Source organism: Oryza glaberrima, chromosome 1 (assembly GCF_000147395.1).
Source record: "Oryza glaberrima chromosome 1, OglaRS2, whole genome shotgun sequence".
In the NCBI taxonomy this organism is placed as follows: Eukaryota; Viridiplantae; Streptophyta; class Magnoliopsida; order Poales; family Poaceae; genus Oryza; species Oryza glaberrima.
The window spans coordinates 7257255-7284458 of record NC_068326.1 but is presented as its reverse complement, the minus strand read 5'-3'; the positions used below and the strand labels follow the sequence as shown (position 1 = coordinate 7284458).

The following is a 27204-nucleotide window of genomic DNA, read 5'->3' as shown; positions in this document are numbered from 1 at the left end:
CAGTAGTGCTTTCCCTGCTGTTTTGACTTGCACACATCACAAAGGTCATGGACAGAGGTAACCACGGTTGGACTGATGCTGGATTGCTGGTCAATGTGGGCCAAAATGTTCTGTAGATCAACCAAACTCTGATCGGATCAGGCTTCAAGAGTTCAGATGCCACACAAGAAACCAGAATTATTTATCCTGCTCAAGACCAGGCGCACATGGTAGGTTGCCCTGGGGAGAAGCTAGAAACCAGAGTCACATGTACCATGACCAACAAGCATCAACCTCCTTTTGTTTTCAAGCAGTGGTGTAGTACTCAACGAGGCAATCAAGTAGCCCTTTTTTAAGCTTTTCCCCCATCTTTATAAACCAGCCATCTGCACTAGACCCCAGCACTCATCTGTCTCTTTTAGGCCTTCACAGTAAAGCTTGGTACTGGTGCTGGTGCCTGCTCCAGAGCAAGATGGCAAGAAGGGCTCAGCCATCTGCATCCCTCCTGCTCTTCTCCCTGGGGCTTGTGCTCCTCTACTTCTCCTCAGGTAAGCTCATTTCTTCAGTAAGGTGAATTAGACTGTTGTTTCTTCAGTAAGGTTTCATTTCTGCTGAATTAGACTCTTTTTATTTCTCCTGAAGTCCTGATTCCCGGTGTCCTAGGAGATTGTTTTCCTTGTGTTGTACTTGTTGATTTGGTCTAAATATGGTGAACATCATTTTTAGATATTGCTACTGGTTTATAGTGAGGGCAGAGTATTGATCTCGATAGTTTAGGGAAAAGACAACCAACCTATCAATTGTAGATTCATTGCCAAGATCTGCTTATGATCTGAACTTACTTGCTATCCTTCTTCAGGGAATTATACCTAACTTTTTAAGTCATTTGAACTTTGAAACCAATCTAAAATTGACGCTTCTCCTTTTCACAGGAAGCACCATTCGACTTGCTGAGGGACAGGTACCTAAATTTAGCTTCTCCTGCTTCTCTTTTATGCCTATTGCTATTTATTCTCTTTTACGCCTATCCTTATTCTTTTCCTGACGATTGATATGCAAATCCAGTCCATAATGTAAGATGACTTTTTTTTTTTTACATAAGATAACATTAACATTCCTTGTTATGTACGCCTATGACTATCAGTGTAAAATGTAGTCTTCAGCAAATCTAAGCATTCGTATTAGTATGACATTCTAAGCACTTAGTGATGACATGCAAAGCTCCTTAAATTCAGTGGAATAGCCTGCTAGAAAGGGCAAAAGAAAGCCATTTACTGCATTTGATTCATCCTTGAGCTAGAAAACTGAGAACATGATTTACTCATACCATCTTTATCTTATAAATCTGTGAACATCTTCAATGTTCACACACCAATAATCTGTTTTCATCTCTACCAACACAGAAAACTTGGTGCGTGGCGAAGCCGTCAGCAGATGACAAGGTTCTTACGGCGAATCTCAACTACGCCTGCTCTCAGGTGAACTGTGGAGTGATTCAGCAAGGTGGCCCGTGCTTCAACCCCAACAACCTGGTGTCGCACGCCGCAGTCGCCATGAACCTCTACTATGCTGCCCATGGCAGGAATGCCTGGAACTGCTACTTCCAGAACTCAGCTCTCGTCGTGCAGTCTGACCCAAGTATTTAACCTCAGTACTTGATAGAGATCTTAGATTGAAAATGCTCCCTGAAATCTAGTCCCTGACAGATGTTCTGAATCTGGTTTTGCAGGTTATGGTTCCTGCACGTACTACTGATTTTAAAACTGATGTCGAGGTCGAGGCAGGGCCTACGCAGCTGAGTTTGTATTAGGATGTCTTTTACTCCCATGTTAGCAGTGCCGAGATTTCGTGGCGATGCCCTAGATCCTCTGATGCTTAGTTTATTGATAAGATGAACATTGATTTGCTCGGATCTTGGATGCTGTTTGTGGCGTCCATTCCCATCAACCTTCATTGGATGTTTGGAAATTCAGACTTGTTGATCCACATGCTTCATTGCTTCCTGTTTCCTAGCATCTCTCTTGTTTTCAGTTTGATGGAAACCGGGGATTCGTTGAATGGATATATGATTTGTCACTGATGCTCACTACTACTCCCTCAGTCCCAAGAATATAGCATCCTATGATGGGATAAGACCCATCCTAGGACAATGTATCTGGACATGAGACATATCTAGATACGTCTTATATCCAGATACATTATTATAGGATGGGTCCCATCCTACATTGCTATATTTTAGGATAGAGGTAGTACTACCTAAACCCTATTATGGGATAGAGGTAATAACAACTGAACAAATTTCATTATATGTCACTCAATTCGCACTCCATTTGAGATTTGCCGATCAAAGTAGTGAAATTTTGGTAGTTGTTGAGTTTTGTGATCTGTACATCTTGAGATCAACTTCAGAAGTCAGATCGGAACCAGATAAATCGCAACTACGCGTACAATCATAAAAACGCAGTGTACTGTCCTGTGTACTAGGGGAGACATCTGAAACACACGCATAACGCATTGACCGCGATCCGCTCCAATCCGCCGCGTCGTGCGCGTCCGGACCTTCAAATTGCCGGCGCAATTCGCGGCGGAGCGCGGCATTTCCGCCGGCGATGCGGCCCTTCTCGAGGCACGCCGGCTTCTTCGCGTCACTTAAGCAGGTGGAAGACCGGCTGGCGGCGGAGCAACAGCCGCCGCCGCCGCCGAGACAGCCTGAGACGCTGCCGTTCTCGGACACCATGACCGCGTCGCCCCTCTTCCTCGGCCCGGCGACGGACACGGCGGCGGCCGACCGCCCCGGCGGCGAGAGCAGCGGCCCCGCGGTGGACTTCCTCACGCTCTCCAAAGACGAGGAGCGGTTGCAGGAAGAACCCCGAGGCGCCGCCGGCGAGGACGACGACGAGGACAACGACGAGATCGGGGAGGACATCGCGCGGCTCATGGCGCTGCTCGGCTTGTCGCCGCCACGGCGCGGCCTCGAGGGCGGCGGCGGCGACGACGACAGCGGCGGGTGCGATTGCAGCGGCGGCGAGGGGTTCTTGGCCAAGGTCGTCGGCGTGGTCGGGCCCAAGTGCGACAAGGAGAAGAGGAGGGTGGACGGCTGGGTAGAGCATTACTTCAGCGGCGGCGAGTGCAGGGAGCCGGCGAGGCTGGCGCACCTGCTGCTCGCCAAGGCGGCGGCGTCGTCGTCGTCGTCGTCCTGGGAGGGAGAAGGGCACCGGGGTGCTTCACCTTTTGCCTTCCCGGCCACCGTGAAGGAGTTCTTGGATCGTGACGCCCCACCGCGCTGCACGGAGGAGTAGCAGAGGTGGTGCTTGGCCATGGTACACTGCTGATGAATCTTGCAAGCTGAATTTTTTTTTTTTTTGAAAGGAGGGCAAATGCTTTGCCTCGTATATTGATAGAGATGGAGAAAATACAGGGTGATAGAATTATGTACAAGGGTAGTCTAAGAAAGAACTAAGCCCACAAAAGGTGATGGTTAAGTGATATCTCCCAAGATTCCGAACTCTTGAAGCCTAGAGGCTCCTGCTTTGACCCATGCCTGACCTTCCTTTTTATCTTGACGAGGATATTCCCCTTTCATATTTGCCTTCTGAAGTGTCAAAACAAAAACAATGTGGTATTAGCAGATGAAACGTCTTGATAAGATTCTCCAAGCATTGCCTGAAGGATATTGTTTCTCACAAGATCCATTGATGGCTCTGGCTCAGCAAAATGTACTCCCACTATCCAAGTTGTATGGTAAATTGTACTAGTATTATGAAACGTAAGCTTCATCTGCCAATGTCAAATATGTGATCATTTTGTCCCATCACTGTAAATGTCAATCATTTTTTTAAGATAAATGGCAATCACTTGATCAATCAAAACTTGATCAATCAAAACGGAAGATTAATGTACCATTCGCTGTTCCAAGTCAATCAAAATAGAAGATTAACTGTTCCAAGATTAATGTACCATTCGCTGTTCCAAGTCAATAACTCGAGACAAAAATGTATCAAGCATGCTACAGTGCCTACAGAAACTGAAATCTCATCATGCAAATACTAATGAGACCAGTGAAATCGAGTAAAACAGTATCCTATATTCCTATTCGCTACTGACCGACTATAGAGATGGAAGAATGGTGAGAACCGTTAAAAGATTCATGGATGAGCTTTCTGAATTGACAAATAATTTCCAGTTACATTTAGAATTCATCGACCAATAATAGTTTTGCAAATGTTTTTCAACAACATTAGGTAGCTTGTTTTGCTGGCACCAAATAAGGTACACATGCCTGTTATGCCTCTTTGAAGGGTTCTCCTTAGATGGTATATTCTGACTTTGGACAAGTTCCCCATTATTATTATTTTTGCATGAAAACTTATTAACCATAAGATTCTTAAATCATGAACAAAGATTCAAATACAAACAAATCTATCAGGTTAAGATGAAAACCTGCTAGTCTCCCACCACACCAAGTGTTCAGCTATCAAATTCTTAATTACCAGGGTGGTGCTGGAGTAGAGGTTTGCCTGCACCTAATAAGCCATAAACTATCATCCACTATTCCAGTGCATTATTTTTTTTCGAACGAACGCATCCAGTGCATGATTTATTCTGAGATCTAAGGACCTAGCCTTGCAGCACAGCAGCAGTTTGATACAGGTAAAGGATCAGACCATAAGAAAGAAAATAAAAGATAATAGTACGAAAACTGAAAAGAAATAGAGTTCACCTTCAACCGCCAACATATGAAGACCGAGGGCTGAGGGGATTCATCCTCAAACAGAGCTCACCAAGATTAAGGGCGCTGCAAATGCACATGCCATCTTCAACTGAGCACTGAGGAGCTTCCTCCCCATATTTGGCAAATAGCAACTAAATCAAATTGGACAGGATAAGTTGTCGAACGCCATCTTCAACTATGAGCACTGAGCAGCTTCCTCCCAATATTGGCAAATACATTACTAGCAACTAAATCAAATTGGACAGGGTAAGTAGTCGAAAGTAACTGATCCACTGTACAGAAAAAGACAATGCAATCATTCTCTTTCCATTAGCAAGCCAAAATATTCATTCATCTGTTGAACCAATCACGACTACAGTCAATTATTCACAGCTTGATCTTCCAAAGAGGCAACTACCAATAACCAAGCTTGGCAGTTTGGCCATCTGCAAACCAAGCAATATGTCTGGCACATTGGCACATGCCAAGGTGCTTGGCGTGGGCTTCATCCTTCCCGTAGCCCACATCTGACTAAACAAGGAGAGGGCATTCTTGCTTTAACCATTTTGATCATACCCGCCGCTGATCATCGCAATCCAACAGATCACGTTCTTCCTCGGCATCCCCTCAAATAATGCATAAAAGCATCGTGGGCACGACCGCTGCTGCAGTACACAGAAATCGTGGCATTGCAGCATGAGACACACCCTCCCGGCCCGCATGAGCACGCCAATGGCCGCCGTCCAAGAGACGGCATTCCGGTCCGCCACAGGCATTTCGCCGAACAGCCTCAGCGCGCCGGTCGGTGGTGCGGCCGCGGGAGAGGTCGCGCTCGGCGGCCGCCGATGAGGTGCGCGGAGAGGAGGCGTCGTCGTGGCATGGGCGCGGAGGAGGCGCCGGCCGCGGCGGGAGCGGAGATCGAGAGGGGGGTGGGCGCGCGTGTGGCGGTGGCGGGAAGGTTTTCATTTCATCCTATCGCAGATTCGCAGCTTGTTTGGTGATTGGGGAGTTGAATGATCGCAAACGGGACGATAATTTTGGCAGGCCTTCATTTCGCCCGATTCGCCACCGAGATGCAGAAGAAAGCCCAATAATAGCCAGTGTTGGTCTTCGAGCCCAACAAACGTCCTGATCCACGAATCTTGGAAAAGCCCATCATTCATTCCTTCCCCTGTTTGATGCAGTTTTTTTTTTTCATAAACACAGATTATTCATTTGATTAAACACAGTAAATTAGTGTTTTTTTAAAAAAAACTTTAATAAGTTAGAATAGACAGTATAGACAATGAAATAGAAAAAGGTTATTTTTTAGAAATCATATTTTTAAGAAGCACGAGCAAATAATCCGTAGCGAAAAATCAAAGAAAAATCACCACATGTTATTCAAGTTTCAACCAGGGTTCACTCTATCCGTTTAGGGTTGTTGATCGGGGGTCACCGAAATTTCAAAAATTTAGGTCCAAAATTTCCAAAATTTTGAACAAAATTTAGTTGAATTTGAACAAATATTACCCAAATTCATGAAAAAAAATTCAAAAATTCAAAAATTTTGGCCGAATTAATATCGTATCGGGGGGTCACCGAAATGACCAAAATTTTGGCAACCCTGGTTTCAACGCCATCGGGTGAAATTGGCACTTGTCAATTTTTTTTTAACGAACAAACACGGGGCATTTGACACAACATATTACACCCACTTATGTCATTACCAGAATCCCAAATTTTATTGAGAGGCACAACCCACCAAAGATAGAATAAAAGTCACCAAGGTAACAAGTTTTGTCGGTCGACCAACGAGGAAAACCTGCCAACGAGAACGAGGGAAAAGTCCATTTTCTTGGTGGCTATCCGTGATGAAAAATTATTCGTGGCAGTATAACTGATAATAAAATTATGGTCATTTCCAACTTTCCCAGTGCGTCAAGAAATCGAAACTTATATCAGTTGAAACCACCAATTAAGGCTTTTTTTTTTCTCGCGAAAACCACCAAGATTATACTTTACCTTGGATGTTCCAAAATCATCAAGGACTCAAAGGATATACTTTTCCTTGGATGTTGAATTCATAGAAGATAAAGATGAGGCCAGACTGTTCATGGCGAAACGTAAGTATGGCTGCATGCACCGACGTACCATGTTCCAAGCGATGTTTTGTTAGGTAAAGCAACTGAAGATATAATACTATTAGGTGAAGATATTCTAGTAGTCGGGTTTAGACAAAATTCAAAGTCTTATGTTCCACGGTGCAAGGTTGAATGTACAACTGAACATATATGCGTGCCGTACGCACTTGAAAGTTGAAAAATTGATGACCAATCATTAATCTGGCAGGCATACTGCATGAGTCCCATCGTTCCATCTATTATAAACGGCAACGTTTATTAACGTAAAAAATAAAAAAAAAATGTAGGTAAGATATATATATATATATATATATATATATATATATATATATATATATATATATATATATATATATATATATATATATATATATATATATATATATATATATATATGTATGTACTTTTAACAACTTAAAAGATAACGTTGGAAAAGAAACTATGATGACAAAACACTAAAACCAAATATAAAAAGTAAGATTTAAAATTTAAATTTTGGTTGTGGCTGATAAACTAAAGAGCAAAGATAAAAGCTCTGAGAATGTAATAACGCATATTGCACATTCTAAACCAACTTCCCTTTGAACGAAGGAATCCCAGAGAAATGAGAGAATCTATTCTATACCACTGAATTTATTAGAATTCAACGATTTGCCATCGAGATTATCGCTTTCTATAATATACCGATAACTTTATCAATTGTTTTACAATACATAAGAACAATACCCTTATGCACATACAAGGTTAATAATTGATTTATCTAATTTAAAGTTTTAAAAATATAAAAACTTTTATGTGGCCTCCTTACACAATTTTGCAAGTTTTTTACATTTCTATTTTTTATTTCTATTTTTTATTAAAAAAATATAGAGTAAATTTTATAAAACTACGTATACTTCACACAATCTATCACAAAACTACAGATTTAAGAACTTGTTTCACAAAACTACATATTCAATGTCTTCGTTTATCACAAAACTACAGATACTTTGCACAATATATCACAAAACTACAAAACTACAGATTTAAGAACTTGTTTCACAAAACTACAGATTCAATGTCTTCGTTTATCACAAAACTACAAGTTTAGTATCTTCATTATCACAAATCTACAGGTTTTAGCATTATTAAAAAAATGTAGTTTTGTGATAATGGAGACACTAAATATGTAGTTTTGTGATAAATGGAGACACTAAATATGTAGTTCTGTGATAAACGAATACACTAAATCTATAGTTTTGTGAAACAAGTTCTTAAATCTGTAGTTTTGTGATAGATTGTACAAAATACCTGTAGCTTTGTGATAAACGAAGACACCGAACCTATAGTTTTGTGAAACAAGCTCTTAAATTTGTAGTTATGTGATAAATTATACAAAATACCTGTAGTTTTGTGAAATTTACTCAAAAATATAACTTATTTGTTATATGCTATAAAATACTTTTTTATTATTGTTTTTAATATAAATCATCTTTCATACACTACATAAGATATTTTTATGCTATTATGTCCTGTATAAGCAAATTCTCTCTCATATACCACATAAAAATATTTTTTCTAAAAACTAAATATGCAGAAAAAAAATTGAAACTTGTATACAAACTCCCATGTTGTGTAAGGAGGCCACAAAAAAAATTTCATAGTTTTTTGAAACTTCCGATGAGATAAATCAACTGTTAATATTGTATATCTCTAAGGCTATTTTTGAAAAGAAGGTTCAACCCAATGACGTATTGTAAAATAGTTGATAAAGTCACCGGTATATTATAGAAAGAGACAATGTCAATGACAAATCATTGAACTTGAATAAACTTAGTGGTATAGAATAGATTCTCTCCAGAGAAATTGGATCAGTTCTGGAAGAAACTGGAGAAAGTTTTGAAGGTGGTGTGATTAAATTTACCTTGCAAATCGGTGCACATTTGGAATTTTGGATCGAATCAGTGTGGATGCGTAGTGTGGGACAATTACCAAGTGATCTAGTATCATGATTATCATCTTTTGTGCCTTTTGCACTACTCATGGGCCGTCTTGAACATTATCTGCAATGGCCGCCGTGGCCATGGATGCAAAGATTCCTCCTAGCTATCTAGAGAGGGCCATATCGATCGATCACTTTACTCACTGCAAAACTGCGACGGCCACGGATAATTGCATAATGCGAATCAAACCATGGGACAGATCAGTGATGCACAAGTGTTCATCTGCAGTATATCCTCTTGTATGTTTCCTCTCTTTGTAGTTTGTACACCCTAAACACTACATCTCCCTACTAATCTTTTCTGCTTGGAACCTTCTCCTAGTTCTGTCAAAATCAGGATAAAGTAGAAGCAGTATTTAATTTAATTTTGATATCCGGCGTAATTAAGACAAAATAATCAACAGTATTGATTACAAAGATTATTTTTTTTGAGGGTCAGTACAACGTAGCAATCACATGGTACAGAATCAAGAACCTCCGGGGGCCGGCTGGTTAGGAGAAGTGGAGCTATCAAACGGGAGCCCAAAACGACGATGGGCGACCAAGTGTGGAACATGGATTGTTTTCGATTCGAGGAAGCTGCTGCTGTCACCGGCCTAGGCACTATCCTCCGCACAAACGCAGAATTAAACTTATGGTGCCACGTCGCCATGCTTTCTTTTTTATTAGACGGAAGATACAAACGCACCCTACTACACACTCCTTCACAGTACGCAGATATTTTTAGATAATGGATTTTTATTAATCCAGCCTCTATATCTATGAGAGATATACACAGCTAAAAGGGTACAAGAACACTTAAACTCACAACCAAAAACGAAAAAACTACGATCTCGTCTCGGTACGTCGCGTCCCGACATCCTCTCCTAAAGTGGCTAAATTCGACGAGTGGAAGTCATTTAGTCATCACCGCCCCCTAGTGCGTTGTCGCTACGAACTTCGTTGGTGCCATCTTTATCCGCTTCAAGTGAGCTGACACCACGCGACGCCGGTTAACCCATCTTCATCTTGTCGTCTTCCAGTCAGAACTAGCTGATTAGGCACAATCTGAAAGGATCCACCTCTGCTTCGTCGGGTTCCTAGGCCTCCGCTGCCCATAAAATCGCCGTTGACATCAGAATCCTCCTCCGTCTCTCGGACTCCAACCCGCCATTGCCTTTGCCAGAGTCCTCAACCACCGCCGCCGAGGATATCCTCTTCCGCCCAGACTTCGAGGCCACCGCTGGGATCTGCCTCTGCCTGATCCGCCTCCTCCTCTCCAAGATATGACGTTAAAAAGGATGAAAAGTAGCAGTAAATCACGCCTCACTTAAATTCAACTAAAAACACATCCACATATATGTAATTATATTCATATAAGGGACAACCTATGTACATACGATAGTACGCACGTATATGATCTAAATCTTGTAAGCGTTGATTTTAGTATTACAAGAGCGTAGAGCCTATCGTTGTGCAGATTGCCGTCGTTTATGTGAACTACTTTTGTGATATGAAATGATTATGCTCAGCAGTCAACAGGAAGATGGGAGGACAACTACACTATACACGCACGAGCACATTGATATCAACAAATTAAAAGCCACGGATGATAACGATGGTTATCTCATGAACAGAGCATGCAACAGCCGGCCACAGCTTGCCAACCGTGCCTTTAACTTGGCCACTATTATCTCATCCTTCCCATCCATTGTGTTGATTATTGCAAGTGCACAGTGTAGTAGTACTGCACCAACGACGTACTACCACAGATCGTGAGATGATCACTTGATCAGTGGCTCAACCGTCTCACCCTTCAAAAAAAAAAGGTTTACCTACGTTTTGTGAAAAAGCCGTTCGATCAGCCAATTCAGTAGGAATGATCGGCTAATAAGGCGCCGGCCATAGATCTCATCTCCGTCTGCATGCACTTGATGTCTAATCAAGATGGAAACGTTTGATTTGTTAAGAAGTGTTTTAGTGTCTTGATGAGCATGTAAATACTTTCTCTCTGTTCTTTCTTTTACTTGTCATCAATACTATTTATATATACCTATCGCAAAAAAAAAAACTATTTATATATACAAACTTTCATTGCTTGTTTTGTTTAAAAAAGTATAAATAATTAGAAAGATGTATATTAAAGTTTTAAACTTTTAAATTATGACGTTTCGATAAACTATTAATACTTCGTTCATTGAAACATCATAATTTGTATAATTTGTATGGGTTAAAAGAAAAAAAAATCAGTGTCAGGAGACGGTGGAGGGATATAGGAATCGGCAGCGAAACATATCGATCCATCCAGATTTACGGTGGAGCGGGATCGGACGGTCCAGCGCAACCCGTGGCTGTGTCCATCGCCGATCGAACGGCTGCCAGCAAAACGGGAGCCCAATGATTAGGTCGAGATTGGGTTAGGAGACACGGCACGCAGCCGTTCCTATCCTCCTGGATCCATGGGAGAGAGAGCCAGTGAACTCATCCAGCCACCGCGCACGCATGCATATGGCTCCGTCCACCGGAGGCGTCGCGGCCAGGGAGCACAAGCGGTAGGACCATCCACCATCCACAAGACCACAACCATGAGCGCGCGACGCCGCACTCTCGTCACCTGTCACGACTCACGACCATCTCGCGCGATTTGCAGAGCGCAACGGTACTATACCTTCGTCGTCAATGGTAGTATTGAGTCGTTTGATTTTTTTTTCTGCTAGTTAATTTTTTAAAAGTTTGATCAAGTTTATTAAAAAATTATAGTAGTATTTTCAACGCAAAATAAACGTATTATCAGAATATATTTAATGTTAGATTTAATGAAACTAATTTAATATTTTAGATGTTGCTAATTTTTTAATAAATTTAATCAAATTTAATAATAGAAAAGAATAAGTAGATTTATTATGAAATCGAGGGAGTATTAATTTTAAGTTACAAATTACTCCCTCTTTTTCATATTATAAATTATTTGACTTTTTTTCTAGTCAAACTTTGTTAAGTTAAGTTTGACCAAATTTATAGAAAAAAATTAACATCATCTAAAATATCAAATTAGTTTCATTTAATCCAGCATTGAATATATTTTCATATGTTTGTTTTGGGATAAAAATACTAATATATTTTTCTATAAACTTATCAAAATTAGAAGAGTCAAACGACTTATAATATGAAATGGATGGAGTATTATATTTTGGGATGAAGACACTGGTGGAGAAGTGCTTTTTAGTCCCGGTTCGTAAACCCCCTTTAGTCCCGGTTGTCCAACCGGGACTACGAATCTGAGACTAAAGATCGATCTTTAGTCCCGGTTGGTAACTCCAACCGGGACTAAAGATAGGGATCAAATCCTTTGTTGTAACCTTCTCTTGCACCCTTAGGTTCTTTTTCCAATAATGCTAAAAACATGTGAAATTCACCTCTTCTTGTTGTTTGGTTAAGGATCGAGTGTGGACTTTTGTCTTTATCAACCTGCGGCTAAGGAGAATCAAGCACCATTTAGTGGTTTGTTCTTAGACCGACTCAAGCGATTGAGAGTAAGAATAAGAAGCTACGTACGACTATAAATAAAGATAAAATCAGTCTTGGAAGGAAATCTCAGGTTTGGCCATGCCCATTTATGAGCAACAAATATAAGAAAGAGCATGGAGTGCATCCAAGGGTGCTACAAGGCTACAACACTTCATCGCCACCACCAGAGTTCAAAAACAAAGTTGGGGAATGTCATTGATTCAGTTCAGTATCATGGTTTCTTTTTTTATTGTATTGAAACCATTGAACAGAAAATGGGTAGAAGGGATCTTTAGTCCCGGTTTCTAACCGGGACTAAAGAGAGAATAACAGCAGTATAGATGGTCCTCTTTCCTTTTTTTTCTCTTTTTTATTTTCTCCCGAATCAAGTGGCATGCATATCCCCAAATCCCAAATCAAATTAACATCCCAAATCCACATCACAAATCTTTTAAGTTACTTATACACATAAATCAAATACATCGCAAATCCTAAAAAAAAAATACACAAATCAAATTACATCACAAGTTCTACAAAATTCATCGCAAATACATCACAAGTTCACATCGCACACAAATCAAATACATCACAGAATCATGCAATAAATCACAAATTCTAAAAAAAAAAGAAAAAAACCACAGAGGCGCCGCTCGGCCGGCCGCTGTCACCTCCTCTCCGCGCCAGCCGGCCACCGCCGCGCGGCGCCGCGCCGCCCTGCGCGCCGCCGCCTGCTGCCGCGTGGCCCTCCGCGCCGGCCGCCGCCCCGCGGCCCTCCGCGCCGCCACACCGGCCGCCGCCCCGCCGCGCAGCCCTGCGCGACGCTGCCACGCCGCCCCCGCCGCCCGGCCGGCCCTCGATCTCGCTCGATCCAAAAAAGAGAGAGGAAAGAAGAAAGAGATAAGGCAGGAGTTAGAGAGGAAGAAAGAAAGAAAGAGATAGAGTTTGTTGCGTGGACGAGAGAAGAGGATAAGTGATAGGGATTATATAGTACGTGTTGATTTTTATTCCCAGTTAGTAACATCAACCGGGACTAAAGTTAGACCGGGACTAAAGATCCTAGGCGCCTGACACGGTCTGACATGGAACCAACCGGGACTAAAAATCATCTTTAGTCCCGGTTGGTAATAACAACCGGGATTAAAGATGATTTTTAGTCCCGATTGGTAACACAAACCGAAAATAAAGATCATTTAGTTCTATTTTGGATCGATCGATCAAAGATGGTTTCTCCACCGGTGAGATGATACTACATTAAGTAGCAGAGGACGACGACGCGACGGTTGCGACGGCCCTGCCGTGCTGACCGACATAATGCCTCGACAAGCCACGCCTTTTCTCAATTAAGAGCCGGGAGACGGGGAGATGATACCGGTCGCGATCGAGACCGATCGATCGCCATTAAAATTGGAGCGTGCATCGCGCTCGTGCACATGGATGTGCTCGATCGATTGATCGGCCGATGCACGGTCACCGCGAGCGATGATGCAACCGGCCGCGGGTAACTGATTGACTGAGGATGCACGTCGTGTTCGATCGATCTGGTTTGTTGGCTGCTGCCAGCACAGCAGCACTAATTACTGTAGTAGTGTAGCTAACAATAGTAGCCATCATATTCTCTCTGCTTAATTTGGGTTCAGTGTAGTGTGCCAGTGCGGATCCAGAAAATTTTTAGAGTCCCCGTCTTATCCCTATAACTGATAATAAGCCATAATGATTACTAAAAACAAAAAGTAATTTATAGATAAAACTATGTTATATGTATTCTTGTCGCTTAAAAGCCAATATAAAAATAAATCACAATAAAAAATTAAAAGCTAAATTTTAGAATTTAATTTTGGTTATATATGACTGATAAGTTCCAAAGCAAATGATAGAGTTGTACTCTATTGCCACATGCCGGTGAGCCAGATGTAATAATTCTGTATTTGCTATTTTTCCCAGGAGAGCATGCACCGAAGTGAAACACGATGCTACGAAATCCAATGGTCCTGGATTGACATTTGCAAGATCATTCTTGCAGCTACAAGCTCGACTGATCGATCCCATTTCGTCATGCACGTAGATTTTGTTGGTTGGTGTAACAATATTTTCCTGTCACCAGGTGTTTCCACAATTAAAGTGGTCCTTGTCACTCCTTGATCATGTTGTAATACTGCTAGGGCACAGCAGCCTGCATATATGGGAAGTCGTAGATCCAGTTGCCATCAGATCATTCTTTCTGCAATGATATCACTCATCAATCCAAGTCGCAGAACAACCGGACACCGACCGGTATACGTATGTGCCATGATCATATCTTTCGATCTGACCGAGGGAAATGTCGATTGGCTAGCTGTTGGTTTCGTGGCATTTCCACGCAGCAGAGAGATGGGAGCTGGAGAGATGTCCTTGACGGTGCAATGATAAGGGATGTGTGATTTCAATCTAAGATCATGTGTTCAATACTTAACAAGCACATAATTTCTTTTAAAAAAAATATTTGGAGGGACGTCTCTATTTGCAAATCATGTTTCTGGAGTACTACTTACTTCATCCCAAAAAGAAGGGGGTTTGCATATGTTCCTCCTGTTTTTGTCAGCTATAGCTAGATGCAACAATGGTCCAGTACGGATGGTTGTGGCATGATGTCAATTTTAGGGTGTGATTTGATCTTAATACGCGGGATTGTTAATTTCTCAGTCACCTGAAAATTACAACAATTTTAAAATGATCTAGATTGATCCAAAATTGATACAACTACATTGCATTGTGATCTTATCTTCTCCTCCTCTCTCTCTCCCCGACGTGCTCCTGCCCAAATCAAGAGCTCACCGATGGCGGTGTTGGGACCCCCCCTATCAACCCCCCCCCTCCCACACACCAACACCAATCGTCCTAATCTTCTACGGCTTTGCCACTTCCCTACTTAACCTTTTTGCATTTCTATCTCGACTCTAACAGTGGCACCGCCTCACCACCCGCTCATATCCATTGCCCACCATAGGTCAACCGCTACCCCCAACTTCTATTTATAGCCGTTCTCACCGCCCACTACCCATTTCCTATCCTCACCCATAAAACCCTAGTAAATACTACCATCATAGGGCTACATTGAAATGCATGAATCCAAAAATACGGGAATAGAAAAAACACAGGTTTAAAATGTTGTGGCTCATTGAATCTTACAAGAACAAAATCACATGAATTATTCAAAGTGGTGTTGTTTTTAAATCTCACAAGAAAAATACAGAAAATGAAGATTATATGTTGATTTATTGAGAGAGAATATACCGAGAGAGGAAGAGAGAAAGTACATTGAAACTTTCAAAGGAATTGTAAACATATAGTTGAATCTCTTGGTAGAAATCCTCCAAAACATGAAAGAAATTAATCTATCTTATAAAATTCCTTTGAATCAAGACTACTATTCAAAAGCTCTCTCAAAGGATTGTTTTTTTTTTCCTGTGGATTCTATTCCTCCATATTTATTTTACAAAATTCCTTTAATTCAAAGGAGTTCTAAGGTTTTGGGCCCAGGCCCAAATAGTCTCCTGAATATATATTCCTTGAGTATGTTGACACACACATTCTGACCACGGAGTACCATACTGAAGTACTGAACCCACTAATGATTGGCTCGCAGCCTCACAAGTTAGACGTCAAAATACAGTCAGACGTCAACGTTATGCATGATGGACCTGCTTGCGCAATGAATTGGAGATTAATTGACCCCAGATTACCTAAATAAATTGATTAAACCTTGTGTCACACTAGCATACTAGCTAGCTACCTAGCTAGCGACTACTCTCTAATCCATAATGCAAAAAATTAACAATCACCCAGATGATGATCCGTTTCTGCTAGGCTGGCAATCGACATGAACAATCATATTTAGCCCAAACAAGAAAGGCCGGTTAGATCATATGGCTTGTCAGACGTCGACGTGTCGGCACGAGGGATTAACTGCAAAGAATCAACTAATCGACCGGAAAGTTCTTTCATATATTAACTAAACTGTTTTATATGATTAATTAATCCCTTCTTTTTCCCTCTGGATGGATCACTAACTGCAAAATTAGTGAGGAAAGAGATGATGCGAGATATCAGCTAGCTAGCGTGCATATGATTGCTTGGACTTTGCTTGTTGGCGTTGTCGGGAGCATCGAGATTCGTGCACGATCATCTCGGTTAACCAGGCAGCTCCATCTGTCCATTGCACCGGCGACCTAATGATTGACCTAAGCTACTAATGGTCTAATGCCAAGCTGGCTGGCTGCTGATTCTTCGCGTCGTGTCGATCGATAGATCCAACGGCTGCTGCTTGTACTGCAAATGTGCATTTTATTTTTCGTACATGTATTATTGATCGATGTAATCATCAGGGAGAGTGCTTTTTTTTTGTGGCTGTGATTAGCTGTTAATGTTGGATCAGGGAGACAAAATGATTAATCGATCGACGATGTGTGCTATAGTTGCTTCAATCCTAAGAACATGGATGTGGCTTGCCATTAGTTGAGGCTTCAAAGCGATAATTGGAGTACCTATAATTCTAGCTATATGCAAATATGTAATGCCGGCCTCTGGTATATATGCATGTGCTGATCGAGCTTGTTTATTTTTTTAAAAAAAATTACACAGAATAACACAAACACTTACAAACATACGCACACTCGTCCATATGAACGCACGCACGTAAACCCTATCTTTATAAGCATCTTTGAAGAGGTTCAAAGAGGTATACGACCTCGCTCGGCCACGTTTGTTCAACACCGCAGCTTAATTTCCCTTTTTTTTTAAATTTTTCTATGTCTTTTCACCTCATGATCAATGGGCCCTACACGTAAGGTTTTGGTTAAGAAATTAAACACCGATGTATCTTAGGAGTATAATTTAATTACCAGTACAGGATATGTTTCGCTTTAAAAGAGATTTTTTTATCAATGAACCTGATACTAAACACTCCTTTAAGACGGAGCTAGCTAGTAGTTTAATACTAATAATCGTTCACATTTTTTGTCAAATTAATTGGACAAAACAAGAGTAAGAACGGAACGGAGCTGCTTTTGAATCTAACTGTCGCGCACGAGGATAGGCATAACATGTGGAACTACAGTTTGATTATCTGTAGATCGATCAATCCAAGTTGGGTCCAAACTCCTTGGGCGCAATATAGTCGCATGCCCTACCCCCATCAAATCACCGATAGTGTATGCCGGCCACCGCTTTTACCTTCGTTGCAAACACGACACGTTGAGTAATATAAATATTTAATATTTAGAGTTAGGTTGGTCAAACTTTTGAAATTCCAATCATCAATTTTATATCATATATAATAGATTTTATAAAATATAACAAGTTTATGATAACAGTATATTTCACAAAACTACATATATTTCAATCAAATTATCATAAAACTACAGATTTAAAGTGGAGTATCGTAAAACTATAGATTTAATAACAAAATTATTACAAAACAACATATTTTAGAGTTAAATCCTCAGCATTAGTGTTATGTTTGAGTTAATCATGCAAGTTTTATGATTAAATTATCACTAAATCTGTAGTTTTATGATAATTATATGATAATCTGTAGTTTCACAAAACTGAAACTACAAATTTAGTGATAATTTTATTACTAAATCTGTAGTTTTATGATACTCCACTTTAAATTTATAGCTATGCGAGAAATTTAGTGTTAAATCAATAGTTTGTGATAATTTGGTCAAAGTATCTATAATTTTGTGAAAATTACTCTTATAATAATTATTCTTTTTATCTTACTAACCGGATTATTGAACACATTTTTGTCCACAATTCTAAAAATACGTTTCTCAAAAAAAAAGTTCTATTGAATTTCTTAGACCACTTGTTACAAGCTACTACTTATAAAGTTTTTCCTCAAAATATTTAATTTACCTTTACGATCAACTAGATAATGTGTGACAATAATTTGTACAGCAATTTATCCTTATAAGTATTCAAGAAATTATTGATGGTCAGAGTTTTAAAGTTGACCAAAGTCATATTGAAAACGTCAAATTTATCTATACTTATACTAATTAGAAAAAAAACTAACCAGCACACTATAATGACCATAGTCTGCATTTTATTAATTAACATCGTGGGCCACATTAATAACACATCTATATTCTACAACGCGGGAAATGAATACAACTTAGAAATGAATACAACGACTTAGTTTTTTACTGACTCCAAATTTCTGACGTATCAAAACATAGATAAGGCACAACTAAACTCTAAACGAGTACAACTCAATATTTCAGTCACGTATTCAGAATTATTAATAACAATAATATAACAACACATGAGTTGGCGACTAGTAGTATTTATACGCCAGATCTCTCTCAGACAGAAATGAACTCACACAGAGAGCTAGCGAGAGCGTACGTACGTGCACGTACAGCAACCAATGCTGGGTACCATCTTATACTCAGATGCGGATCAGATAATCGGATACAGTAGTGTACTAGTGTACACTATCCAATTATACACAAGAAAGTGTTTTATGGAAATTAAAGGATCGATAATATATACTTCCTCCTTTTTAATATATGACGTCATTAACTTTTTATCACACGTTTGATCATTCATCTTAATTAAAAATTTATGTAATTATAATTTATTTTGTTGTGAGCTATTTTATTGCCTAAAGTATTTTAAGTATGATTTATATTTTATACATTTCCATAAAACTTTCGAATAAGACGAATGATTAAACATATATTTAAAAGTTAACAGCGTTATCTATTAAAAACTGGAGAGAGTATATGTGGTGTACTTGTGTCTTTCGTCTCGGACAAATTAAGGGACGGCCCATGAAGCCATGATCCCCACCACAATTTGATGTGTGTGTATATTAATTATTATTGTTTAAATTTACTTTGTTTTAAAACAAAATACGAATTTTCGGCCGACATATGAGTTATTTTTTATTTAAATTCATTTTGTTCCAAAAAGTAATATACTAGATTTATAAACATGCATGTGCTGTGCAGATGTATGTATTTAACTGATTTGCTAGAGTCCAATTACATTTGGACCAAGCATATATATTTCTGCATGTGCATATATATATTTATACGCATGCATGGATCGATGGGGAGATTGTTCGATCTATTCGATTGACGTCTCTCCCCGACATGGCACGTTGCGTGCACAGTGACCTCTGCTACCGACAGAAGATGCTGGAGCTTTCCTGCGGCGTGTGTGTGCAGCTAGCTAGCTGTACGTACGCACGCGTATATGTATACGTATTCCTGTAACTCTTAGGACGTCTGCGGGCGCCGCTCTCTCTTTGGGGTGTTGCTTTAACTCTTGTCTCTCCCATTCTTAAGATGAAAACCTTATCCTGGCTTTTAGGACGGGCGACGGCGGCATCCTTGGTGTCGTTTCCTTCTTGGAGACGTCATCTCGAAGATTTCCTGTTTCACTCTTGCAGCATTTGTGGTTGTAGGCGCGTGGTATGGTTGTTTTTTCCTTCTGGGCTATAGTCTTCTAGGGCTATAACTTGTATTTTTCTCCTGCTTTATCAATACATGAAACTCGCACTGTCTTGTGCGGTTCGTTTCAATATATATATATATATATATATATATATATATATATATATATATACACACACCCACGTATTCATGTACGGCTCATCTGTGTGTATATACGTGCATACGTACGCCTGCAACTGATCAATCTCATCCATCAATACGGTGTTAATTGGTAGTACGCACTACTACGTATCTCGGATGTGCTATATACGTGCGTGCTGTCTGCTTGTCTATACTGCATGTACAGTACAGTACAGTACAGTAACTTGCCTTTTCGTGTACATTTGCAGTGATACGTGTGTGTCTATATATATATATATACATATATATATATATATATACATATATATATATATATACATATATATATGTATGTATGTATGTATGTATGTATGTATGTATGTATGTATGTATGTATTCTCTCCTTCTCTCTATATATGCATAGCTATATGAAACAAAAGAAAACTAAGATATGCAACAATATAGGATAAAAACGTATTGCACACCTGGCCTCCAGTCAAAATTATTTGACGTACGTTAGAAGATTGAGAGGAGAGGAACAGAGAAGATTGAAAAGATACACAAAACGAGATGAGCCATTAGCGCATGATTAATTGAGTATTAACTATTTTTAAACTTCAAAAATACATTAATATGATTTTTGAAAGCAAATTTCATATAGAAATTTTTTTAAAAAAAACACACCATTTAGTAGTTTGGAAAGAGTGCGCCCGGAAAACGAAATAAACAAACTCACTTTCACCTCCCCTAGAACACAGCTACTATATCATACTCCCTCTGTCCCATAATAATATAAAAGATTTTAGAGAGATGTGACATTTTCTAGGACTATGATTCAGAACATGAAGCCTGTCTAGATTCGTAATCCTAGAAAGTGACATATCCCTTCCAGAATCATTTATATTATGGGACGGAGGGAATATATTTTTACTGGAGAGAGTATTCATTAATTATAGGGTCCCCTTGTCCTCTTGGCCACTTTAAAAGCCAGAAAATCGTAAATAAAATAAGTATATCGATATTCAAACTATAAATACCAAGGAGAAATCCATGAAATTAAGTTACATAGACAAAACTGTTTGAAGCCAAAAAGAAAAGTGAAAAAAATAGAAAAGTCGTATCAAAACGACTTTTTTTTAAAAAAAAACTAGTGTTCTAAATTTTTGGGTCCCAGCCTAGTTCGTGTTGGCTCCTAATGCCGACTATGGTACTCATCATATCACCAAAATATGCATGGACTGCATGGTACAGGCACCTACTCTGAGACACAACGTACGTCACCTGAATATGCATGGCATTCCAAGCTTTGCAACGCGGCATAGTGATACCCATATCTAGGTTCACAAGGTCAAGAGGATGGATTCTGGCGATGACTCCTGAGCACGGTTGGAGGCAGATTGCAGTAGTAGTTGCATGGAGAGAATTGCCTGGAATGGAGGGAGGCCAAATGGTTATACAACTATGCATGGGAGAGGAAAGAGAGACTACGTACGTCACATGAATGTTATATAGGTTAAAAAAAACCTCAATATTGATTTACATAATACTGTGTAAAGTGCTCGACTAACATGGCCCAATATTAGACTCAACGGTGATGAAAATGTGAATTGCGAGATACTAATAGCTTTTCTGTATATATTTTACTTCGAACAATGGAGCTAGCTCCAGGGTAGGTTTGTGTGACCACCCGAACTTCGTGGTACTGACTTCACCCACGGTTGTTAGCATCTAACAAAATCAATCGATGATTGGGAAACATTAATAGTCATTTAGGTTCGACAACACTGTTGGCTCCGCTACTGTTTATTCTTGCTCATGCATACTCCTTGGTCTAGCTAGTCCTTATCAACAATAGCTTAAGCTAAAGCATATGTATCTCAATATTTTTCTAGTGCTTGAAGAGTTATTAGAAGGTTGTACACAATTAAAACTATAAATATGGTACCTCCTTAAGAAAAGAAATTTAGCTAAGCTCGTACTATATAACAAGATTGCAAGTATATTGATAGATTAAAGAGCTAGCTATATTACATCACAAGTTTGTTTTGCACATCGGTCAAAATTTCACCCTGTGTAATACCCTTTGACATAATATATTCAAGTGTGTATTTCGCTCCCGATAACCCGTCAAAAAAAAATAATCTCAAGCTGCTAGTGCTTAATCAAGCTCCACACCTAGCTAGCACCACCAACATTTCATTATTATTCCCTCTTAAACAAAATCGTCCTCCTAGCTAGCATGAGCCGGCCACTATACCAATCTAGCTAGCTCTCGAAGCTAGCCGGCTAGCTACAGATACATAGCAAACTAAATAATGCATACAATCAATCAATGACGATGTGGTGACCACATGCACATATGGATGTCGAGCGCGCCGTATAGCTCTAGCTAGCTCCCAAATCAAGTCCCACTCCCACCTCGATCAATCGTGTTTCGCACCCATGAATCTCTCTGTGACGACCGCTCGCTCAAACCTGCAAAATTGCTAGCCGCACCACGACGTGCATACACAGAAACCATGAATTAATGCAGCATATATGCATGCATGGTTGGGTGCTCCACCGGCCCACCCACTCTCCTCCCCTCTACCCCATGCTGCACCACCACCACCGCCATTGATCACCACAACTTGGATGATCACTTATCAATCGAGTACAGCTAAGCTAGCTCCATGGGCTCGTGCCTTTTGCCATAATGCTAGTAGAGAAAAAGGTCTTTACTCCCGGTTCGAAAACCTCCTATACTCCCGGTCTTTTGGCGTAGATAAGGCTCTATGGACGTTGTGCATAGATAAGGCTCTATGGACGTTGTTTTAAAGAGTGAAGGACGGATTATCATATTTATTTGGCACATTTACAAATTTACCACTGGTTTTTTAATTTTGTAATGTTGTCACTCAATGACAGTTCTAGTGATTTTTTTTAAAAAAAATAGTGGCAATGTTGCATTAACGATTCAAACCAGTGACAAATTTACAATTAACCATTTTTAGTTTGATGGGCATTTAGTTGATTTTTTAAAGGGAAATTTAGTTGATTTGACGATCATAGTATAGGTAAGGGATGCATATAGGAGAAAACCATAAAGAATAAGGAAAGAGCTAAGTTTAATGGATTATTTTAAGAACAAAAGAGTTAGTGTAGCGGGTAGCAAAACAAATGATGATGATAGAATATAACGAGGTCACAGTATTTATGTTAGGCCGTTAGCATAATGTTTGTGAAACATTTACTATATTTATAGAATTTTAAACAAACATAAAGTATATGTGGATTGAAACCGCAGAATTAACCACTACAAAATATAGTCACACGAGTATACCAAAATCCAGTGCACTTTCTGGTGGGGTTTTGCAATTTTCCTAATTGCCGAGAACTCTAGTCCTTCTGACCATGTGAGTATGTGAATGTGACAGCAACCACGCACGAATCCTCCACAGTGGAATGATAACAACAAGGAGTAAAAGGGAAAGCCTCTTCTTTTCCCCTTTTCCGGATTTTGATAGGTCGGTAGCGACGACATGTGACCTGCCGGCCGGATCCAACGTGCTCGCACTTGCTATCTACTAACATTAGCTTACATTACATGTACATATGTTCATAATAATAATTATCTTGGTCATCAAGACATCAACGTGTCATTAATCAACAACATCTGTAGTAATAATGATGCAGCGACAAGAGGACCAAAAGAGCTGATCACTGCAATTCCCATCCCAAGCATTCCAATTAGCTGCTTACTTACTGCTATACGTACTCAACTGCTGTGCTAAGTTCAGAAGAACCACACGTTTATCTGTATCAGATACAGAGCAAATAGTTCCCTTGATGTATAAAGCTCAAAACCAATTATTCCGACGTTGTCAGGATGATTTGGTCAGTGTTTTTTTTAGTTAGAAAGGGAATAAATAAAAGATGATTGACAAGTCATGTTAACTAGATAAGGGGGGGATTAAATTAAACAGAAATAGTGATGATCATTGGGCTCTGTTTTCCAGTTGTTGTTCCACTAAGAGAAAAATAATGAGCAAGCCACTATTCTGTTTTTTCTCATCTGTTTCTTAACTTGGACACAAAGAATAAAAGTTTAGAGAACTTGATTAATTAAATTAATTTTCTCCCTGCTCATGATGTTAGTCAGTAGTCACCGACTTTAACGACGTTGTTGTTAGATGAAGCCATAATGTCATCTCTTCCTGAGGAATTTCTACAAAACAACACCTACCATCTCTTTCTCAGACCTTTTTAGCTTTCTCAATAGACAAATTAACCTACGTGTGCTAGCAAACTATGTTATACATACCGATATGATTCAATTGGTATGTGAATGAGTTACGGTGGCCCATTTCCCTATATAAATGAGGTTAGAATTATTTGCTAATAGGGTCTATATGTTAATCAATCACCCAAATAGCTAATTAACTGGTACTAGTAGGACCAATCTAATTTTCAATAGATCAATGTAGGGCCATTTTACTTATCAACAATAAGCAGAAAGGGAAGACATGACAGCCAAGATGGTGTCACGGAGTCCTCTCCAGAAAGCAAAGCTTGGAGACAAGCTCATTCGCAAGAGGAGGCGCACATGGAAACCACACACAAAAAAAAAAACAATCAAGAAAGCAATCTTGCAATGGCGATTAAATTAGTAGCAGTGTGTTGAGCATTAAATTAATGGAGAGCACAAGATAAAGAAGGGCCCCCATCAAAAACCTTAGGAGGGGAATCACATGAATACACATGAGGCTAGCCGGCCCATCCCCGGCGAGTGGGCCCCCACCCTGTTCACATGTCTCCATCTCACCCCACTAAACAACTCAAAGAAAAATCATATTCCATTCCACACTAATCCTCAACATAATATTTTACCAAACTTTTGAAATAAGAAAAAAAACATTTTGCAGATATACCCAAGGGAAACTTGCTATTCACATGCAGACGTGGGTTTATGGAGAAAACACGAGTATGATATATTCGGCGCCTTACTTTTAGTGGTTAACCAACTATCAATAGCTCTGATTAATATTCTAAGAATAAAAACATAACAACTCACATACTTTGATTTTATTATAAATCAACTCTGCTTGTTTATGAGGATAAAACAATGGTTAAGTGTTAGTTTGTTTGACAACTTTGAATTCTAGTATAGATTTACCTTCCGTTTTCCATTTACCTGAGTCTGTTTAGATTGAAGACACATTTAAGCATGTGGCGACGATGATAACATTATCTCTATTATTATAAAAATTGAAGATGTTTTTGCCAGTATTTTGGTACGTCATCCGTATATGAGTCAATTTTTAAGTTTGTTTGCTTTTGGAAATACATATCTGTATTTGAGTCAGTTTTTAAGATCACTTGCTTTTGGTAATACAGAAGGAATCATATAAGAAATCTGTTTAAAAAAAACTCGCATGCTAACTTGAGACGATCGGACTCCTAACTACAGTTCATGATTTTCTAAAAATATATATATCCAAGCAAACTCTCACAGTGAATTTCATCTTAAGGAAACCATATAATAATAATAAGACTAAAATAGACTTCACCCGTTGCAACGCACGGGCATTTTTTCTAGTAAAACATAAAAATAAATGATAGGATTGTTACAACTTCTAAAGTGTAGCCACCCCATTGAACCAAAGTGTAGGTGCTCAACTGCAAATTCCCCCGAACACTTCGGTGGCGGAAGGCCAGGCGTGAAATAGTACAACACCAAAGCAGCCGCGCGCACTCAACCGCGACAGCGCCTCGCCTGCCCTCTGCCTACCGCGAGGCGCGACTCATACCTCGCTCGTCTCACCTCACCGCCAAATTCCACACCAAACCGAACGATCAAAAGGCGAGGCGAACACCACCACCACCTCACCACGACACCACTCCCCATGTCTAATCCACTCCGCTAATCACCACCACCCCCCGCACCAAATAAGTACACCCAACCCCAACTACGCCACAAAAGAAAAGCTTACCTCTCTCTCTCTCTCTCTCTCTCTCTCTTCTCCTTTCCCTCTCCTCCTCTTCCCACCACCACCACCACCGCCGCCGCCTGATTGGTGGTAATCGGAGGTGGAGGTGGGCGTGATGATCTCTACAGGCGGCGGCTCGTCGTCGGCGGCGTCGTCTTCTGCGTCGTCGTCGGGGGTGAGGGTAGCGGGCATGGCGAAGGTGCGGGGGAAGGCGGGTGCGGGTGCGGGCGCCGCGGCGGCGGCGGCGACGAGGACCAAGTGGAGGAGCGGCGCGCAGGAGAGGATCTACGGGCGGCGCCTGCTCGACGCGCTGCGGGCCACGCGGGACGGGGCGGCAGGCGGGGGCGGGGGCGCGCCGCCGCAGCCGCGGGCGGTGAAGGCCGCGGCGGACTCGGCGCTGGCGCTCACCGCGCGGGGGCAGTCGAGGTGGAGCCGCGCCATCCTGCTGGCCGGCGCGGCGTCGTCCAGGCGCCGCGTGCTCGTCAAGGCCGGCGGGAAGATCCGCCGCGGCGGCGGTGGCAACAGCTGCCGCCGCCCGCAGGCGCGCGCCGCGGCGGCGGTGGCGGCTAAGGCGGCCGCGGCCGCCTCCTCCGCCGGCGAGCCCTCGATGCTGAAGGAGAGGAAGGTGAAGGAGCGCCTCCGCGTGCTGGGCCGCCTCGTCCCCGGATGCCGGAAGCTCCCCGCGCCGGCGCTGCTCGAGGAGACGGCCGACTACGTGGCCGCGCTGGAGATGCAGGTCAAGGCCATGCGCGCCCTCGCCGACGCGCTCGCCGCCGCGCAGCTCTCCTCGTCAACTCCGCAGCAGGCGGAGGCCGCCGCCGACGAGACCGAGATGGAGAGGTGAGCGTTTCGTGGTCAATCGTGAGTTCATCACACGATCGATGATGCTGGATTCGATTCGATGGCTCGGAAATTGGAACGGCTCGGGGAAAAAATAAGGGCGATTAATTAGTGGATTATTATTGCGAGAGGGTTTGGGATTTGAGGAGGGTAATTGCGATGATTGATGCTGCTGATAATGCTGCTGCTGCTGCTGATGATGATGATGATGATGATTTGTAAATTCTTGATACTTGTATAAGTAATGCTGCTCTGCTCCTCTCTTGTTTTTTTCTCCTTGATTCTTGAAATGTTTTTCTCCTCCTGATTTCCAAATCATGTTGGGGATTCCTGATTTCCTGTTTCATCTTGATTAGTAGTATTATGCTGTGATTGGGGATTAGTGTGTTTTGCCCTGTGTTAATCAGGGATTATATGTTCTCTCTGTTTTGTTTTTTTTTGCTTGCGAAGAATTGGAGAGAGAAAAATGTGAATTCTCTCAAAATAGGTATTATCTCCCAATCTCCCATACTATCCACTTGTCAGGACGATTTCTTCGTAAGATAAGGTACAA

The 27204-nt window shown here is 40.9% G+C and overlaps 3 protein-coding genes across 4 annotated transcripts; all 3 read left to right on the top strand.

The window, feature by feature from the left end:
- On the top strand, window positions 1-1994 carry LOC127760277 (glucan endo-1,3-beta-D-glucosidase-like). Of its 2 annotated transcripts, XM_052284508.1 has the most exons (5): window positions 1-320; window positions 402-527; window positions 912-940; window positions 1383-1617; window positions 1709-1994. In XM_052284508.1, exons 2-5 carry the CDS (start codon window positions 452-454, stop codon window positions 1732-1734), a joined length of 366 nt encoding a protein of 121 aa, XP_052140468.1. In that variant the 5' UTR covers window positions 1-320; window positions 402-451; the 3' UTR covers window positions 1735-1994. The 2 variants fall into 2 exon arrangements, with proteins under 2 accessions (XP_052140468.1, XP_052140469.1); XM_052284509.1 differs by lacking the exon at window positions 1-320 and having other exon boundaries at window positions 364-527.
- Window positions 1995-2478: 484 nt separating this feature from the next.
- On the top strand, window positions 2479-3903 carry LOC127760276 (uncharacterized). The gene has a single exon (XM_052284507.1). It carries the CDS (start codon window positions 2589-2591, stop codon window positions 3276-3278), a length of 690 nt encoding a protein of 229 aa, XP_052140467.1. The 5' UTR covers window positions 2479-2588; the 3' UTR covers window positions 3279-3903.
- A 21694-nt stretch (window positions 3904-25597) lies between these two features.
- LOC127764602 (transcription factor bHLH150-like) lies at window positions 25598-27067 on the top strand. The gene has a single exon (XM_052289504.1). It carries the CDS (start codon window positions 25927-25929, stop codon window positions 26653-26655), a length of 729 nt encoding a protein of 242 aa, XP_052145464.1. The 5' UTR covers window positions 25598-25926; the 3' UTR covers window positions 26656-27067.
- The last annotated feature ends 137 nt before the right edge of the window (window positions 27068-27204 follow it).

Coding starts and splice junctions, on each gene's coding strand:
- LOC127760277 (XM_052284508.1), top strand. CDS start 452: ATGGCAAGAAGGGCTCAGCCATCTGCATCCCTCCTGCTCTTCTCCCTG. Junction 528..911: donor GCTCCTCTACTTCTCCTCAG/GTAAGCTCATTT, acceptor TCCTTTTCACAG/GAAGCACCATTCGACTTGCT. Junction 941..1,382: donor TTCGACTTGCTGAGGGACAG/GTACCTAAATTT, acceptor CTACCAACACAG/AAAACTTGGTGCGTGGCGAA.
- LOC127764602 (XM_052289504.1), top strand. CDS start 25,927: ATGATCTCTACAGGCGGCGGCTCGTCGTCGGCGGCGTCGTCTTCTGCG.
- LOC127760276 (XM_052284507.1), top strand. CDS start 2,589: ATGCGGCCCTTCTCGAGGCACGCCGGCTTCTTCGCGTCACTTAAGCAG.